Genomic DNA, 17,700 nt, shown 5'->3' with positions numbered 1-17,700 from the left:
GCCTATTTTTTTCATTTGCAGATCCATAAAGTCAATGAAACACAACCGTGTGTAAACAACCACTCTGACACAACTCCTTTTTATTTGATAGTGTATATTTCCAATAAATGAAAATTGTCATCTAGAAAACTGAGTACAGTACATATTACGGACCATGGGTTTACTTAGCCTAGTAAACACATTTAATTTTAGTTTTAGTACAGACTCCGGCAGCAGTTCTGTCACACAGAAGACTTTCCCAACAGAAGCCAGATAAATAATAAACATGTCTATTGTCCGCGAGGCCCTCGGTTAAGCGCAACATGTTTAGTTTGGCAAGCGTGGCACCTCTAAGATTTATATGCATCGACTTTATGTTCATGATATGACCAAGTCTCTCTCTCTCTCTCTCACACACACACACACACAAGACAATAGATGACACTGCTGAACTTCTGTTGGTTAACCAAATACTCTCCCTCAAGTATTGCCTTAATATTGGTCATATATAAAAAGTACAATAAACAGCAGTTGTTTATTCAGCCATTTTTACTTATGTTGTTATGGACTTCGCTAATCGCATTCTACTAATATGTTATAAAGTGTTTCCTTTATGTTGAGTTTCTTTGTTATTTTCTTTGCCTGAGTGTTGAATGTGCAATTCTAGCAATAAGGCAGTGCAGGAGGAAATGAGAGAGAGAGAGAGAAGGAGACAGAGTGAGAGAGAGAGAGGGAGGGAGGCTGTTTTGGCCAGTTGCTCCTGCTTGGGGCCTGCATGCTGTGTGTGTGGTCCCCACTCCCCAGTCCGCCTCACTGAGTCATTCCCAGGCAGACATGTTGCCCTGGATTTTAAGGAGGCCTTACGTTGTGCTGAGAAGCATTACAACAATGGTAAACTCCACCAGCCACCATGGTCTATTACAGTGCAGGCAACTGAAAACTGAGCTTGGGCATATCGTCATTTGATCACTCCTGAAGTTTCAGACAATTTATTACTTTTTTAGGAGAGTTATTTGAAGAGTCCCATTAGGAGAGTTATGAGAATTATTAACAGATTTCATTGTGACGGCAAATATGTCTACAATGAAAACAAACAACAAAAACCTCTAAAGTAGCCTACATATTAATGTGTAACCAAGAAAGTATAAAAACATGCATTGCAAAGATACAGTTGTACTGATGAATCAAGCACTAAACTACCTTAACTTTGAGGGAGGAAGTACATTTCCATTATGAGGGTCCCCAAGGAAACAGATTTTATGTTGTTCCAATGTAAAATAAACAAGGCATTTTTTCATATTATTTTGACTAAAAATTTGGTTTTCAGCATCAATACACTTGTCGACATGGACATATGAAGTAAAAATTAGCCTTTTATATACATTGCAATAAAAGAAGTTCGTCGGACTAATCAGCAGGCTTGGAATGTTTATGAATAAATGAATATGCACTCTTGAGAGGACGCTTGTGTGATAACGTGAAAAATATCTTTGTGCTTTACTAATCACTACGATATGTAGATCATATTCATGTGACAGAGCCACACATTTAAGATCACTGACTAGGTAATAGCCCACACATAGTGTTTTACAATTATTAATTGTCCATGGGATAGAACATGAAGATATTATGGAAACGTTTAAGACGCATCTTGAATTTCGTGCATGAAGATGTACGCAACTAAATTCACAGGTAGATTGTTTTGGTATTCCTGTAAGGCAGTTTTTTCCCTCTAAAGAGGGGGATGGTAGCCCAGTTTTTGTTATTTTGGCTCTCCCCCTCCATGTGCATACCAGAGGGGCTGAAAAAAGTAGCGGACTTCAGGGCAAGGTTGAAAACATACCTCGTTGGATATCTGGCCGAAGCGCAGCATCTATGTGATTTTTCTCTATTAGCGAGTGTTAACCAACTCACAAATGGCCTTTTGCAGAAAAGTGAGAGAAAAGAAGAGGGGGAGCATTTAAGGGGGGATGTAACTCATAGGTTGCGGATCATATTACAGAGTTTCAGACTTTTCATGGCAAGAGTTTTTCGCTGCCTCTTCGGTGTGGGGGGATGGTGAATCTTTTTTTGCATTTACTCCATTTGATTTGTCTCATTCATCCGTTCAAACTTACAAGGACTAAGTTGAAGTCTAATGAAGAATAACACGGTCGAACCATTTGTGTGAAACTTTTGTGGAAGTTGGATGTAAGATACAATGAGCGATACAACGCTGCATCGAAGAGAACTCCAACATGACAACGTTTCGGATTGCGCTATAAACGTTTATTGCCTCAAATATGACTTTTCAAAGGTTCTTTGATCGACTGGTTTATCTTCATTCGACTTTTACCCATCGAACATATTTTTAACTTTGTCGGACCTTTTTTGTTTTAATCAGAGTGGATATAATATTACACAGTTGGATTGTCCAAGATGTCTTCCCAAGGTTTTTACTCCATTGTTGGGGGATTTGGGATGCTTTGCGTTTGGGCTGCCTCCGTAATGGTCACTCCTGCAGCCACGGCTTTTCTAAACGAATCAATTCTAAACGACAATTGCAAGAAAACGACAACTTGCGAAGTTCTGAAATATAATTCCTGTCTTGGCACACCTTTGCCATACACCCACACATCTCTAATCCTGGCCGAAGACTCAAAAACTCAAGAGGAAGTTTTTGAAAAGTTGGCCATGTGGTCTGGTAAGATTTTGTCAGTACATTTCTCTCAATACTTAAAGGAAAATGCCAGTGATTAAACATTTTGTTTAGGCTAGCTCTTTAAAACTTGAAAAAAAAAAAAAAAAAATCGAGACCAGTAAAACGCAAACGATTGTGTGTTAAATTCACACAGAACTAAATATGTCAACTACTGGAGTTACTTTTGTTACAGGCCTAAATGACTAGAAAAACGACGAGAATACGCACCAACATTCTAGGAACAATTTGCACAAATCACTTTATCGTTAACAACACCTACATATTAACAGGTCTTCCATCTATTTCCTACACATTCACACCAAAATATTCAGACACCTTCTATCAAGGGTGGGTGGGGGGTGGAAGCAGCCCCCATTTCCTAACCATCTCAGAGCAAACCAGGAAGATCACTTGCAAAGAACCCAAAGAAACCATTAGCATAACACTGCTGATTCAGTTTTATTATTACATCCCTGTTTCCCCCTCGTCAAACGTGTAACACAGTGGCCTCAGAAAAGATGCACTGCTGTTGTGTGATAGTGTCTGCCCCAGGCCTATGAGTTATCCTGACACTTACCAAGAGGGTCTCTGATTGACACTGTACCTTCACCAGGTTTGCGCAATGCCCCTCGCTGTTGGGCTGTCATTCAGCCCCTGCTGTGTGCCGTGTACATGCCCAAATGTGACAATGGAAAGGTGGAGCTGCCCAGCCAGATGCTTTGCCAGCAGACTCGCAAGCCCTGCAGCATTGTGGAGAAGGAGAGGGGCTGGCCCAACTTCCTAAAGTGTGACAAAACAGAGACCTACCCCAAAGGATGCGAGGTATGACTGCTCTAGCCCTACTGTTCTTAATTGTGCTCACCTGTGTTTGAATTAAAGGAGCAGTCTATGATTCTGATCCCATACTTTTTTTTTTTTAAATCAGCGAATTGGTCCTCATGGTCCTCTAGCTGTCCATTCAGTGGTTGTGTTCCAAAAACTCAGGTGTTTGTGCGCAGTTCTGGCTCTTTAAATGGGAAACAAACATAGTGTCTCGGACCGACAATACCAGCCAATTAACACATGCTTCAGCAGCATGGAAGGGAGGGGTGCCTTTTGATTGGCTGTTGAGCCCAAATATTAACCTATCATGGAACTGAAACTGAATCGCAGACTGCATCCTTAATATGTTGAGGAATTTTAACCAAGTCTGATAAATAAAGGAGTGCCTAGGTAAAATATGGACGTTATATACAACTACCACATTAAATATTTCATAATAGTTCAATATTAAATGTTATATTTGATTTTAGTTAATTCTAACCTGAAGAATCTCAAGTGATTGTGCGTTGACTGCTACCTCCACTGTTTTGTTTCCGTAGAACTCCTTACAGAAAGTCAAGTTCAACACCTCAGGGCATTGCGAGGCTCCCCTGGTGAAAACAGACAACCCCGCCAGTTGGTACAAAGACGTGGAGGGCTGCGGCATCCAGTGTGACAACCCCCTCTTCACTGCGGAAGAGCACTCAGACATGCACATCTACATTGCCTTTTTCGGCTCCATCACTCTCCTCTGCACCTTCTTTACGCTGGTGAGCATCTATTGTGTGTCTGTCTTCCCTGGATGATCTCCAGTGGCCAAGAAGATACAGTATACTGTAAAACCGACAGAGAAAGAACAGTGTGGTGCAGGTGTAGTGAAAGACCAAAGAACGGGCAATAAGATTGTTCCAGCTCTAAACTGACCTTTTATTGTTGTTTTGATTGAAAAATGTAAAAGTTATGAGAACTTCTTGAGCGCTAATTCTCAGTGGGGTCTTCTTTTGTTTTGTTCTGTCGTTCATCTCACAGGCCACATTCCTTGCTGACTGGAAGAATTCCAACCGCTACCCTGCTGTCATTCTGTTCTACATCAATGCCTGCTTCTTCATCGGCAGTACTGGCTGGCTGGCTCAGTTCATGGACGGAGCACGTAAAGAGATCGTGTGCAAAATTGACAATACCATGCGACTCGGGGAGCCCTCGTAAGTCAACCTGCTTGTTGACTTTTTATACGTCGTTGCACGAGACAGAATTCCTGACACACAGATGTGTTTCTTGTCTGCAGGTCCACAGAAACTCTCTCCTGTGTCATCATCTTTGTCCTCGTCTACTACTCCCTCATGTCTGGGGTCATCTGGTTTGTCATGCTCACTTATGCCTGGCACACCTCGTTCAAAGCCCTGGGCACTACCTATCAGCCTCTGTCGGGAAAGACGTCCTACTTCCACTTGCTGACTTGGTCCATCCCTTTCATACTCACAGTGGCTATACTAGCGATTGCAGAGGTATGTCACCTCAGAGGCAAGGTTCCTGTTTTGTTCGAAAATTGAATTAGCAATGCCAAGCTCACTGGTTTGGTCCTAAGGAAGGACATTAATTATTCCATTAATATGCTAAATAAAATGACCTTGATGGAATGTAGTTGATGCATCGGTATGTTCAATGTTTATCCTTTGCAGGTGGATGGAGACTCCGTCAGTGGCATCTGCTTTGTGGGTTATAAGAACTATCGATACCGTGCTGGGTTTGTGCTTGCTCCGATTGGGCTGGTCCTCGTGATTGGTGGCTATTTCCTTATTCGAGGTAAGACTAGATGTGAACAAATCGATATAGACCCATAGACACTTGTGTGGCCATAAGATATATTTCTATAGATTGTGTACTGATACTTAACCCTGTGATTCCTGTGCTTCATTGAGAGAAGCATTGCCATATTTTGATATTTTACTGGAAGATGGCCTAATAATGTAGGATTATTATTATATAGTAATTTGTTTAAAGCAAATGTGCGTGTAGTGCATGGATATTAAGAGTTCTTTACATTTCTCATTTCTTTTTATCCAGGGGTCATGACATTGTTTTCGATCAAGAGCAACCACCCTGGACTCTTAAGTGAAAAGGCAGCGAGTAAAATCAATGAGACTATGCTGAGACTTGGTGAGTCTTCACACTGAAGTGCAAATAGACACTGGGAAATACTATTCACTTAAGATGCATTAGGACTCCTTATATGTCTTATATATGTATATGTTTTCTCATTCCAGGTATCTTTGGATTCCTAGCTTTTGGTTTTGTTCTCATTACATTCGGTTGCCATTTTTATGACTTTTTCAATCAAGCTGAATGGGAAAGGAGTTTCAAAGAATTTGTCTTGTAAGTGTTACATTAGAGAGCTACTTTCAACAGAGGAGAAATTGATATGGGAAAACGGGTTACGGCTACAGTAATTTAACTTATCAAGGATTGTGATGTCTAAGTTTCTTGGTTCTCTGTAAAGAGTTGTCATGAGAACTTAATTCTAGGTAAAAACTTCCGTACAACATTGTTGTTAATCCGACACATGTGTGGCATGTATATTTAAATAATATGTTAACTTAACAATCTCCATATGACCTTTTCTGATGTGTAAGTTTGATCTGTGATGTCTTGTGTCTAGATGTGAAGCCAATGTGACAATAGCTCATGAAACCAACAAGCAAATCCCAGAGTGTATTATCAAGAACAGACCCAGCCTGCTGGTAGAGAAGATCAACCTCTTCTCCATGTTCGGCACGGGCATAGCCATGAGCACCTGGGTGTGGACCAAGGCGACGATTCTCATTTGGAAACGGACCTGGTTCAAGTAAGGGGCTATATCCACAAGTGTACTGAGGAATGACTACTTGCAAAGATTTCAGGCAAACTGTATTAGTTCTTACTTAAATTAATTGGAATGGCAGCAGTCAATGAAACCTTGAAAACGGTTGATTTCTTGTTTGTTCCAGGATCACTGGGCGGAGTGATGATGAGCCAAAGAGGCTGAAGAAGAGCAAAATGATAGCCAAGGCCTTTTCCAAACGAAAAGAGCTCAATAAAGAACCAGAGAAGGAGTTGTCGTTCAGCATGCACACTGTATCACATGAGGGACCAGTTGGTAAGTACACTGCCCTCTGGTGGAAGCATCGTGAATAGTCTGGCTCATTTCCAGCCACTATCTGACAGTATTATCTTACTGGGGATGGTGCTAGGGTGAGTTATATGGTGGTCTGACAAGTTGCCAGCAGATGCAGAAACTGATCAGATGATTAGATTAGAGGGACCTGGATTGTCAATATATGGGCACAGGAAATGTCTGCCACTGCCAAAGGCTGCATCTGTTTGATACCTAGTCACAGATGAAGTATGAATTCCTTTCTAATGGAACAATGATAGGCATTAGAGATCTGGATAGGAATGAAATACTACTATCAGCTTTAGACTGCTGTTCATTGTGCATGAACTTTATCTTTGCAGCTGGTATTAATTTTGACCTGAACGAAGCATCTTTGGAAATGTCATCAGCTTGGGCCCATCAAGTAAAAACGATGGTGACCCGGAGAGGTGCTATTTTACCACAGGACGTCTCAGTCACTCCCACTGGTACACCTGGTGAGTGTCTACTGTGATAGACTGCCTTTTTCATCAGCACTTTCATTAGCAATTTCCCTCATATATCACTAACAAAATGTGTTCATGTGTCCTGACACAGTTCCCCCTCCAGAGGAAAGGAACAAGCTGTGGATGGTCGAGGCTCAGATTTCACCAGAGATGATGAAGAGAAAGAAGAAAAAGAAGAAAGAAAGAAGTAAGAGAAAGAAGGAGGTGCGACCTGCCAGACCAGAGGAGGATTCTGTTCCTCCAACGGAGTACCGGCGTCGGGAGTTTGGCCCCAGCGCGGTGCCTCGTCTTCCCAAGCTACCGGGGCACCGGTTCCTCGTGGCCAGCCTTTGGGAGCAGCAGAAGCAGCAGCAGCGAGAGGAGGAAAACGTCCTCCCTGGCTCCTTCCCAGAGCCCAGGCCTTCCTGTCCCCTATCATACCAGGAGCGTTACAGTGGTCCTGGATACGTGCCCTCCAGTCAACGCTGCAGCCAAGGCGGCTTTAAGCTGATCTCAAACCCTTTGTCCCTCCAGGACAGACAGCGAGAAGAACTAAGCCACTTCCGCTCGCCTCCATCATGGCCTCAGAATGGAGTGTTCCGCCACTCTGGGGAGGTGGAACCCATGGCTGTGGGCTCCGGAAGGACAACCCAGGAGCCAAGGGTCCAAGGGAGAAGGACTGCCGTGGCTCCCATTCATTCCAGAACCAACTTGATGGACGCAGAGCTCTTGGATCTGGACTCAGATTTCTGAGACTTCAGTTTCGTATTGGTCTTGTTTCTTTTTTTTCCACAGACTGTTTGCAAAAGCGCTGGATGCTTTCTTGCTGACAGACTTCCCCTTTCAATAGTCATCAGAAGAGGACAAACAAACCCTCAAACAGCCTTACATCGAGACTAATAAAGAAAGGTGGAACCGAAGGAGCCCCTTGCCAGTGAGCAAATAGGAGTCCAAGAACAGTGTCTTCAAGAGTTATGGAGGCATCAGAACTATCTCCTGGGCTGACATTTTTGTGTGAATTACCTGAGGCACTAAGATGTGCTGTTTCTGACTCAAAGCAGTCATTGTTTGGTATGGAGGACCTTGGAACTGTTTGTGAGGAAATATATTTTTAGCAAAAGGGACCTATCAATAATACTGTTGTTAGGAAAGTGGTTGGTGTGAGCGCCATCAATATTTTGGTACTGCAATACTGTCAATGATCGATGATATCGATATCTATTGATGCCAGATATTTGTAACTTTTAATTATTACTTCATGTTGCCTGGTGCAAGAACACACAAACCCTTTGCCTTGTTATACGCGAGGTAGAATCTACCAGTTTTTTTATCTGTTCAGCGTCATTAAGATATTTTAAAGATACTAAAAAGTCAATGGCATTATGTTTGAACAATGATTTTACGCCGTTGAATGGAGAGTTGTTTGTACAGTTTGTAAAGGGCATATTTTTGTATTGTAGTGTAGGTTTTATATATTTTTTTGTATATCAGCTTGCATACGTGGACATGAATTATGATCAGCTTGCATGTTTTGTCTGGTGCTGCCAATGTTTTGCTGCCGTTTTTTGAAAGAGTGTAGTTTCATATTCATGTAGTCTTGTTTTCTGTTGGCTGCAATTGCTATGATTATTACATGTCTGCATTCTTATCTGCTCCTGATCTATTTTACATTTTTTTTTATATATAACTTCAGTTTCAACTCCAATCAAAAAACATCAAAAGGACATCTTTCAGGTAATAATAGGTTTAGACGGTACCATCAAATTCAGTTTGAAAGTCACTATGTTTTAGATACTAACTAAAAGCTCACATTCACAATCAGTGTATCAGCACTTTGCATAATCCTGAAATAATTATACAATTTTTAAAGATCTGATGTTGTTGTACAAAAAAGATAAAAGAAATATTCTAACAGTAAATACTAGTATGACAGGCTACACCGTAATGGTTCAATCTCTGTTAAGACTGTGCTGAAATGCTGGCCTGATGAGCCACCCAGGCATCTGCAATGTCATGCTTAGAAACACAGTGTTAGGTGTAGGAAACCTCACATAGGCACCTCTTCAGTCTGAGGTAGGCTACATGCTACTGTAGCCTATAGAACTCCTACACCAATTCCATAAGATGAGTTTCACAGAGATCTTAAATGTGATTTGTTGTGCTGTGCTAATTACAGTTTGATCAATGGAATCTAAAATTATATTTGAGAGCAACCACGCAGCTTTTTTCTGTTAAATGTGTGTCAATAAAGTAAAAACATGAACATCCTTTTTGTCAGTGTGCAAGCCTACTTAATTGCAAATGAAAAACTGGTGTGTTTTCGTGGGTTGATGATACCACAGACTGACAACAGAAAGTTTATGCATATGAGCACTAAGCATTGGATTGCAAGTTGGGAAATACGACAGATTCCCCGTGAGTTTTGCGAAATTAACTGAATAAAGTTCAAGTCCATGAAAGAAAATTAAATGATTTGAGCTGTCGTCAGAATGACTTCAAGTCCCATAATGCAAGACGAGGAGACGAGAAGTACCCAGACAAGGGTGGAGATTGGGCTAAGGCAGTTCTTCGGTTGTGCAGTGGAGTGTGAGGATGGGTCGTTAGATGTTTCAGCATAGCCTGCTAAATACCACAACGTAGAAGTTCACAAACCAGACAGAATGTCTCATTGCAAATCCACTGCGTCAGGAGATGGAGGAAATTGGAGACGCAGGACCACAACGGAGGGCTCAGGTGAGTTTCAAGCAAGTCTGCCTTAAACTTTTTAAGAAGTAGTTTTTTCCTATAATATCAATTTATCAGTCGGACAACAAACGACACCAGCTATTTGGAGTATAGGTGTGTCGGTGATCTTGTTGGTGCCCTTTTGGAAGACATTTCCCTTGGTTTAACTTTGCACAAACACTTTGAGGTTGTATTGAGTCTAACTTTCTAAATTGGATCCCCCCCTCTCCCCAAAATATAGCAGTTGATCCAAGAGAGAAAAAAACCGCCATGTAAGGTTAGTTGCCCTTGTGATAGACGAGGCTTGCTACACGGCGGGTTGTCATTTACTTTAAGTCAATTAGAGGACACCTGCACTAACACCTAATTATTACTGCCAATACCATGCTGTTGAATGGCTGCCCTGAATGGAGTTGGTGGAGCTACTGAGAAGAAGATGATGATGATGATGATGATGATAACCGCTGGGCTGGTTAAATGTTTTACCTTTATGGTCTGCATGTCGTCTGTGGACATTGTTTTCAAATAGTTGTATGGGTTTATGTTTGTCCATCGTCACACCGACAGCATTTATCCCTCAGTACCACAGTTCGTAATTCGTTCGTTTTTTGACGTTCAGAGATCAGCCTGTGCGCTGACGTCACATGATTTTAGAGGAATCAAAGTAAGTCATGAAGTAAAAAACCACGATGTGAATATTTTATTCTGAATAGTGCTGAATACCTGATGAGATTCTAAATCGTTGTCAATGTATATTGATATGTGTAACCATACCACCTTTACCCTTACACTCATGGTGAATATCTCTTGCATCTCTGGCCAGCAATGCATGTGATCTGTCAGGAGAGTTTTGTTAGTTACACATAATCAGAACTGGAACTCTGAACTAGCAGTCCGTGAAAGCAAGTGATCGTGACCCAAAGATCATGGGAAAATCCCAAATGCAGTGATGCCATGTTTTTGCCTCCCAACCTTTTGGTGACCCACCCCACCCCACCCCCACCCCCAGATCCCCACTGGGACCCTGAGTGTAAAGCTCACCACCGCAGCTCCCTGTGTGACCGATTGTGCGTGCCAGCCATTCAATCGGACATGACCGAGACTCCCTCCCCCAGTCCCTCGCATCAGTTTGGGCAATACACGCCAAAAGGCCTGTCAGTGCCCCGAGGTGAGGACCATAATCTGAACTGTTCATGAATGAGCAACTTTACTGACCTGTCCTGGGTTCTGTCCAGGTCCACCAATATATCCATGAACTAGGCAAACCACTTCATATCTGTATTTGAAAATCAATCTTCTGGCTTTCTTCTAATGCTAGAAAGCTAAGTCCTAAATTGCCATAGATAATTATTATCTACGTAATACTCGTTTGTGGTCTGCTTAACCCAGACAACATGTCAGTGGTGTGTGTGCTTTTCTTCAGAAATGTTACATTTCATTATGCTTTAAACATACACTGTCTTCTGCTATAAGTCTCTATTGTGGACTTGAAATGACTGTTCTACACAGGATGCTCTTTGCACTCGCGGTACATTGATGATGGCTGGCAGGAGGGCAGCTGCAGGACCACCATCCGAGCTGAGAACGAAGTGGAGGCCAACAAAGAGGCCAACAACTACAGGGTGAGCGGTGATCAGGGACCTGACCTTTCTCAAGCACATACTCAATGCCGATTAAAGTAACACTATTCAACAATTTAACACTTTTTGGGGTATGGTGTTGTAGGTTTTAACTAGTTTTGGTACCTTCCTCAAATTCATTTTGATAGCATATGGTCATGTGAAGGGTAGATAAGCACCTGTGCACCTAGCCATCCAAGATATGCCCTATGTAGTTCTGTGTAACTGAAACACCCTGCAAGAATGGAAGAAAAGCTTTCACACGCATGTCATTGCAGCTATACTGCCAAAAGACACCAGTTCATGTGTTGGCAGGCTTCTATCAGTGTCAGAGTGGCTGTTGGTGGTGTTTGCAAGATTCTGCATGCCTTTTAGGTAGTTGGCTTACTAGTTTTGGAACAGAACTCCGTATTGCTGCTTTAAGACATACCGCTGTACAGTCACCTGTGCATTGCATGTTGTTGAATCGTGTACCTTCACTTCCAGTTTGGTTTTCGGAAGTGGAAGAGTCACGTGACCGAGCGACCCATTGAGGACCAGTCAGATGTAGTCAAGGAACTCTACTCTGAGCTGAGCTTCATCAAGCCAGTCACAGGTTAATGTCCATAACTTTCCTCAAATGTTACACTGCAGCACTGTGTTTGCAAGTGCTCACTTTGAATGGCCGTTTACATACAATTGAATCTGTTCAGTCAGACGCAACTTTTACAATATTAAGGATGATATCTTTTTCACAGGCTCTCCTATCAGTGTTGGAAATATAGTATACTTGTTTTTGTTTGGCTGGTGGATCTCTTTAGCATACTTTCTTGTTTGTGGCCTTATGTTCATCAGCATCATCGGCGTCCCCTACGGTATGTGCCATACTTTATCAATTGTTTTGATCTTAGAAGATTTGATCGTAGCATATACTACAACCTGGAATAAACTGTTAACTTCTCTTGAAAATCTCTTGTTTCAGGGAAGCTGTGTTGGAATTTGGCATGCTATTTTCTGTGGCCATTTGATAAAGCAATTCAAAAGGTAATGTGAGAAACATTATGGCATATTTTCCCAAACATCTCAACCTTAATTGTGTTTTTGTTGTGTGTGTTTGTTAAAGTATCGTTTCAGTCATTTTATATGTTATTGAAAACAGAAGTATGCTACTTTATGTCTCCACAAAGCCTTCTGTATTTCGGCATGTTTGTGTCAGTGTTGCAAGAGCAGTTTTGCCACAGCAGCCTCAGTGCAATCACAACGCCTGTTTGCACAATTCATTTTTATGACCGATCTTTAGGATAACACACCGTGAATATTGTATCATGTACTCATCTGAGGCTGTATTCCAACTTGGGCCAATGGAACCTGTATATATATATATATTCATCTAACTAAGACAGTACATTTCAACCTATCCCTGTCATTCAGACATTTTCTTTCATTTCTTTCTTCTTCATGCAGCCCATTTACAGACTGTCTCTCTCTCTCTCTCTCACCCCCCCCCCCCCCCCCCCCACCCCCCCTCCCCTAGACGAGTAGTCTGATAAAAAAATGTTTAAAGTTTCCTGACTGCGAAGCCATCCCAGAGGAGGACTCATCAGAGTCGACACCTCTGACGAAATCCTCTTCCTCTGTGGCAGTTGAACCCCCTGTCCTGCCACAGCATCTTCCACAGAAGCCCAGATTCTGGGTGAGTCTTTGTTCCATTTTAGCCGTACGAGTATGACCTCTACAGGCTACCTCCTCATCTTTCAAAGTTGGCCATTAATTGCGTCAATGGATCCCATTACCATTAGCTTACATTGAAAAGTGAGAGTTGACAATAACTGAAGATTTTCTAGCCTTTCTTACCTGCTCCTTGGATACGCAAAATGGTTCCCACCCAACTGTTGCTGTGTGCTTCCCTGTGTGGCAGTGCCGGTTCAGTACCTACGTCTGGCTGCCACTGGGCTTTCCTCTGCTGGCTCTGGTGCACTGCCTGGCCTGCTTCCTTGCCTGGCTCCTGGTCTTTGCCATCCCTGTGGCCAAGATGAATGCTAGGACCCTGAGGAGCATCCTGCTCATACCCCCAGAGGAAGTCCATGTCCGAAAACTAGAAAAGGTAAAATTTTCCTCCCTCTGCTTTGGCAATGTTATCATCAAAAATGGCCCCTGAGATTTGTTTTGAGAGGGAGCTGAGTGTTGTCTCCTTATTTTTATAGCAAAGTTGTGAGACTAAAGTGCTGCTGTGCTGCTACCATGCTTTCAACTGGAACTACTACAAGTACAAAGTGGATGGCATCAATGTATTCGCTGTCAGTATCCTTTGAAAAAGCTCTGTTGGGTTGTCTGTCTACTGTGGTCTTTCTGTGTATCTTCAAGTAAATGTATCATCTCAAGTCCTCTGTAGCACTGTAGGATTGCTATTGTTGTAGGCCTGTCTCCATTAATGCCTGTTATAGTGTCCCTAATGGTTGACAACCTTAATGCCATTCAGACCTACTCCCTCTGGTAATAGTCACAATTGTGATTGGCTACGTTGACAGAGAGGGCGATTATGTCAGCTCCGAGGCTAAGTTTGCCTTAGCTGTCAGCTCCATCATACCTTTATCCTACTACATTGGTATGGGCATTGCCAGGTAAGCATGTTGTGCTGGCCACCGTCCCTCCGGCGCTACAATAATTAATGCCAATTAGCCTAATCAACGTGATTGTCGGTACAGGTATGAGATTGAAGCCTTACGCAGAGACAAGCGAGGAAGTGAGAGAGTAAGGGGTGCGATTTATCTGGTAGATAAAAAATGTGAATGTTTCTCTTTGTCCTTTAGCATCTCGGCTCAGAGTAACTTTGCAGTGGGCGCAGTGGTGAATGCCACATTCGGCTCAATCACGGAGATGACCTTCTACATCACTGCCTTACTGGAGGGGCACCACGAGGGAAATCGGTGCTATGAGGAAATTGTCAAGGCTGCACTCACCGGAACCCTGCTGGGCTGCATCCTCTTCATCCCTGTGAGTGGGAAATGTTCTGAAAATGGGATTAGCAGAATTATTCTTGCGGGTTCCCTTTAAGGTGGTTTAGGATGCTGTGTGTCTCTCGGCAGGGGATATGCATGATTATCGGGGGCTTGAAGCACAGAGAGCAGCGCTTCAACAGCCGCTCTGCCGGGGTCGGCTCCGCCCTCCTCTTCATATCCGTGGGAGGTGAACACACAAACACACACACACACACACACACAAACAAACTTGCATTAAACATACATTCGCTTCAACCTTTTTTTTCCAATATGTACCTTAACAAACATGGTCTCACCAAACTGTGTGTGCGGTCAGGTGTGTTTGCCCCCACCCTCTTCTCTAAGGCCTACGGCAGGCTGGTTTGTGAGGGCTGCTCCATCACCTCTGGCAACATCACCGGTCCCTTCTCCTGCAAGAACTGCCACTATGACCTGGTATAGACCACTGACACTTCATGTTCTCAGTGCAGCTTTTTCCTTCTGTCTGTTAGACTTCCTCAGAAGACATGTTACATTTGTGAATGTGAGCCTAAGTTGTACACTCTCTTTTTTTGTTGTTTTTATCCCCTTTACAGACTGAAAACAATTGGTCCTTGTTTCACGGTCATGTTGAGTAAGTTTCCCAGTCTCTGATTTGATGCAGGAATGACGCCATGCCTAAAGTGTATGTCTCTGCTAGTTATATACTGAAGCCTTATAGTGTATGTCTCTGCTAGTTATATACTGGAGCCTTATAGTGTATGTCTCTGCTAGTTATATACTGGAGCCTTATAGTGTATGTCTCTGCTAGTTATATACTGGAGCCTTATAGTGTATCTCTCTGCTAGTTATATACTGGAGCCTTATAGTGTATGTCTCTGCTAGTTATATACTGGAGCCTTATAGTGTATGTCTCTGCTAGTTATATACTGAAGCCTTCTGTAAACAGCTCATGCTTTGGTGCTCCCTCAGGCCTCTGGTTTACACGGTCTCAGTCCTGCTGCCAGCAGCGTACCTCATCGGCCTCATCTTCACCCTGAAGACCCACTCCCATATCTATGATATTCACATCAGTGATGGAAATGGACAAGGTCATGGTCATGGTCAGGGTCATGGTCAGTCTCTACAGTGAACACAGGGCTTTGTCACAGTTGGGTTTGATCGCACATGTGTTTGTGTGTGTGTGTGTGTGTGTGTGTGTGGTTGTCCTTGGTGTTCATTCATCTCCTTAATTGTCTATTTGCTTTTTTAATTTTTGTGTCTTCACTTTTCTCTGTATCGGGTATTTGTTCTCGTAAGATGGTGTCTGTGTAGCTAAATATTGTGCATGTGAAAGCACTTTGAGCTGTATTGTTTTGTATTAAAGGTGCTATAAAAATAAAGTTGTATTTTTTAAAAATTATTATTATCATCTGCTTGTTGCAGTGGTCCACTGGTCCAGGTTGCGATCGCTGGTGGTGCTGATCATAGCCACCATACTGATGGCTGCCTGTGCTGACCTGACCACAGAGAACATCAGGCCCATCATCTCCCACTCCAGCGTCTCACAGGTGAACCGCACAGCACTGCACAGCACAGCACGCCTCCAACCTAGTTTTTTTAACAAACACGCACTGTGTATAACTATCAACTGATAACGGAACAACTGTGGATTTTCCCTTTGTACCTCCTTGGTTTGTTGTGAGACCTAAATGGTGGCTGGGAGCAACAACTTTACACTGATAGTTTGAGAGCGTTTATCTAGTGTTCAACAGAATTAATGGTCTTCTTTGGTACAAATAAGTGACTCTCTGGGAGTCTCTAAGAGAGTGTCTAATTGGAAAATGTGTGAGAAATTCAGTAGGTCACTCTCTTTTTTTTGTCCCTCATAGTATTTCATTGGAGTTACTGTGCTGGCGATGGTTCCAGAACTCCCAGAGATTGTCAATGGAATCCAATTTGCCCTTCAAAATAACATCAGCCTCAGGTAAAGCAAGCATGCCATTTTGGGCTGTAATGATTGAGGCATTTTTTTATTTCAATGCTTCTGTTGTTAGTCATCTAAACATTATGCCTCCTTTGTCTTGTAATCTAGTTTGGAGGTAGGAAGCTGTATTGCGGTGCAAGTCTGTATGATCCAGATACCTTTGCTAATCCTATTCAACGCTTTTTATGTAAGTGCTTTATTTGCCACCCACTAGTTTTTCCTGAATCTTTTTCTTTTGTTGAATGTTCGTGTAGTGATTAGAAGGTGTTTGGTAGAGGTTTATCTCCTAAACATTTCTGTCTCGGCATGTCCCCAGGACGTTGGCTTTGTTCTTATATTCAGCGACTTGCACCTGTGGGCCAGCATATTTAGTGTTATATTGGTGAACTACATCTTCATGGACGGAAAGTCTGACTACTTCCAGGGTGAGTACTGTGTAACGTGGGGGTGGGGAGAGGTGGGAAACTGAAGAATTCTGGGGGCCCAGCCCTGGACTGAGGCCTAAGAACACAGGCTGTTTAAAATTTAGACCAGAAGGTTTCAGATTTTGTGTGTGTGAGTGTGTGTGCGTGTGTGCTCGCTTTAAGGCCCATGACTGAATTCAGGCATCTACTACTTTGTGTTTGTGTGTGTGTGTGCACAGGCTCAGCTCTGGTGATGGTCTATCTCATCTTACTGGCTTCATACTTCTTCGCCCCCTCTCCGGTTGGCTGCTGAATGCAATCATACGCGTTGATCTGATCAGTCCTGTCACCCTGACAACCCTAGGTAAGTGAACTCTGAGTAAATGGTAGGCCTCTTAATAGAAAAGCCCTATGGCTTCTAGTTTTATTTTAGGGGAATGAAACTCTCCTCATTTGCCTCATTTGGCTCCGCTGTTTGAAGGTCTACCACTTACTGAGTTGACTTACCCAGGTTAGTTAGTAAACAATGTACTTGGAATACCCCCCAATTCATCCAGACTCTCTCTGTGTTTGTTTGTTTTGTTTGTGTTTACCCCTTTTTGTATTTTTAAACTGTGGTGTGTAACAAAGTAATGACTATTTCTTCCCCAACACATAATGCCAAAAAAAATGTATTTTCTGATGTTGTTTGGTTAAGCACTAAATCATGCCACCCAAGGTGTGTCTTATTTTATGTTAGCTTATAAACATGGCCAACAGACTAAAATGCTGTGGCGAGGAAGACATCCTGATGCACAGCCAATATAGATTGGCATAGTGCACCAGATGTTTGGAGGTCTTGGGAACTTATTAAATATATTTATTGTATTTTGGAAAAGAAGTGGAGAATAGTGCTTGCAGCACACCTTTTCTGTCATAGTTTTATTGAAAACCCTTTCCGATGTCTTAGATTGTT

General features: G+C 42.5%; 2 protein-coding genes across 2 annotated transcripts; both read left to right on the top strand.

Annotated features, from left to right (window-relative positions):
* The first annotated feature begins 2,093 nt into the window (after window positions 1–2,093).
* smo (smoothened, frizzled class receptor) lies at window positions 2,094–8,097 on the top strand. The gene is made up of 12 exons (XM_080851645.1): window positions 2,094–2,662; window positions 3,273–3,481; window positions 4,021–4,230; window positions 4,490–4,662; window positions 4,746–4,965; window positions 5,140–5,263; window positions 5,525–5,617; window positions 5,725–5,833; window positions 6,117–6,302; window positions 6,445–6,593; window positions 6,953–7,087; window positions 7,188–8,097. The coding sequence occupies exons 1-12, from the start codon at window positions 2,398–2,400 to the stop codon at window positions 7,826–7,828; spliced, it is 2,514 nt and encodes an 837-aa protein (XP_080707771.1). The 5' UTR covers window positions 2,094–2,397; the 3' UTR covers window positions 7,829–8,097.
* A 1,638-nt stretch (window positions 8,098–9,735) lies between these two features.
* cax1 (cation/H+ exchanger protein 1) lies at window positions 9,736–17,058 on the top strand (the record flags this gene model as incomplete). The annotated part of the gene is made up of 20 exons (XM_080851695.1): window positions 9,736–9,808; window positions 10,809–10,967; window positions 11,309–11,421; window positions 11,905–12,013; window positions 12,156–12,272; window positions 12,380–12,441; window positions 12,932–13,090; window positions 13,316–13,501; window positions 13,602–13,698; window positions 13,877–14,018; window positions 14,208–14,391; window positions 14,484–14,583; window positions 14,713–14,831; window positions 14,972–15,009; window positions 15,348–15,490; window positions 15,801–15,925; window positions 16,247–16,341; window positions 16,450–16,528; window positions 16,658–16,766; window positions 16,985–17,058. The coding sequence occupies 20 exons, from the start codon at window positions 9,736–9,738 to the stop codon at window positions 17,056–17,058; spliced, it is 2,283 nt and encodes a 760-aa protein (XP_080707821.1).
* Window positions 17,059–17,700: the final 642 nt, after the last annotated feature.

This window comes from Sprattus sprattus (genome assembly GCF_963457725.1).
Source record: "Sprattus sprattus genome assembly, chromosome: 14".
In the NCBI taxonomy this organism is placed as follows: domain Eukaryota; kingdom Metazoa; phylum Chordata; class Actinopteri; order Clupeiformes; family Clupeidae; genus Sprattus; species Sprattus sprattus.
Note: the sequence above shows the minus strand (reverse complement) of the source record. Positions and strands in the feature narration are given on the sequence as shown.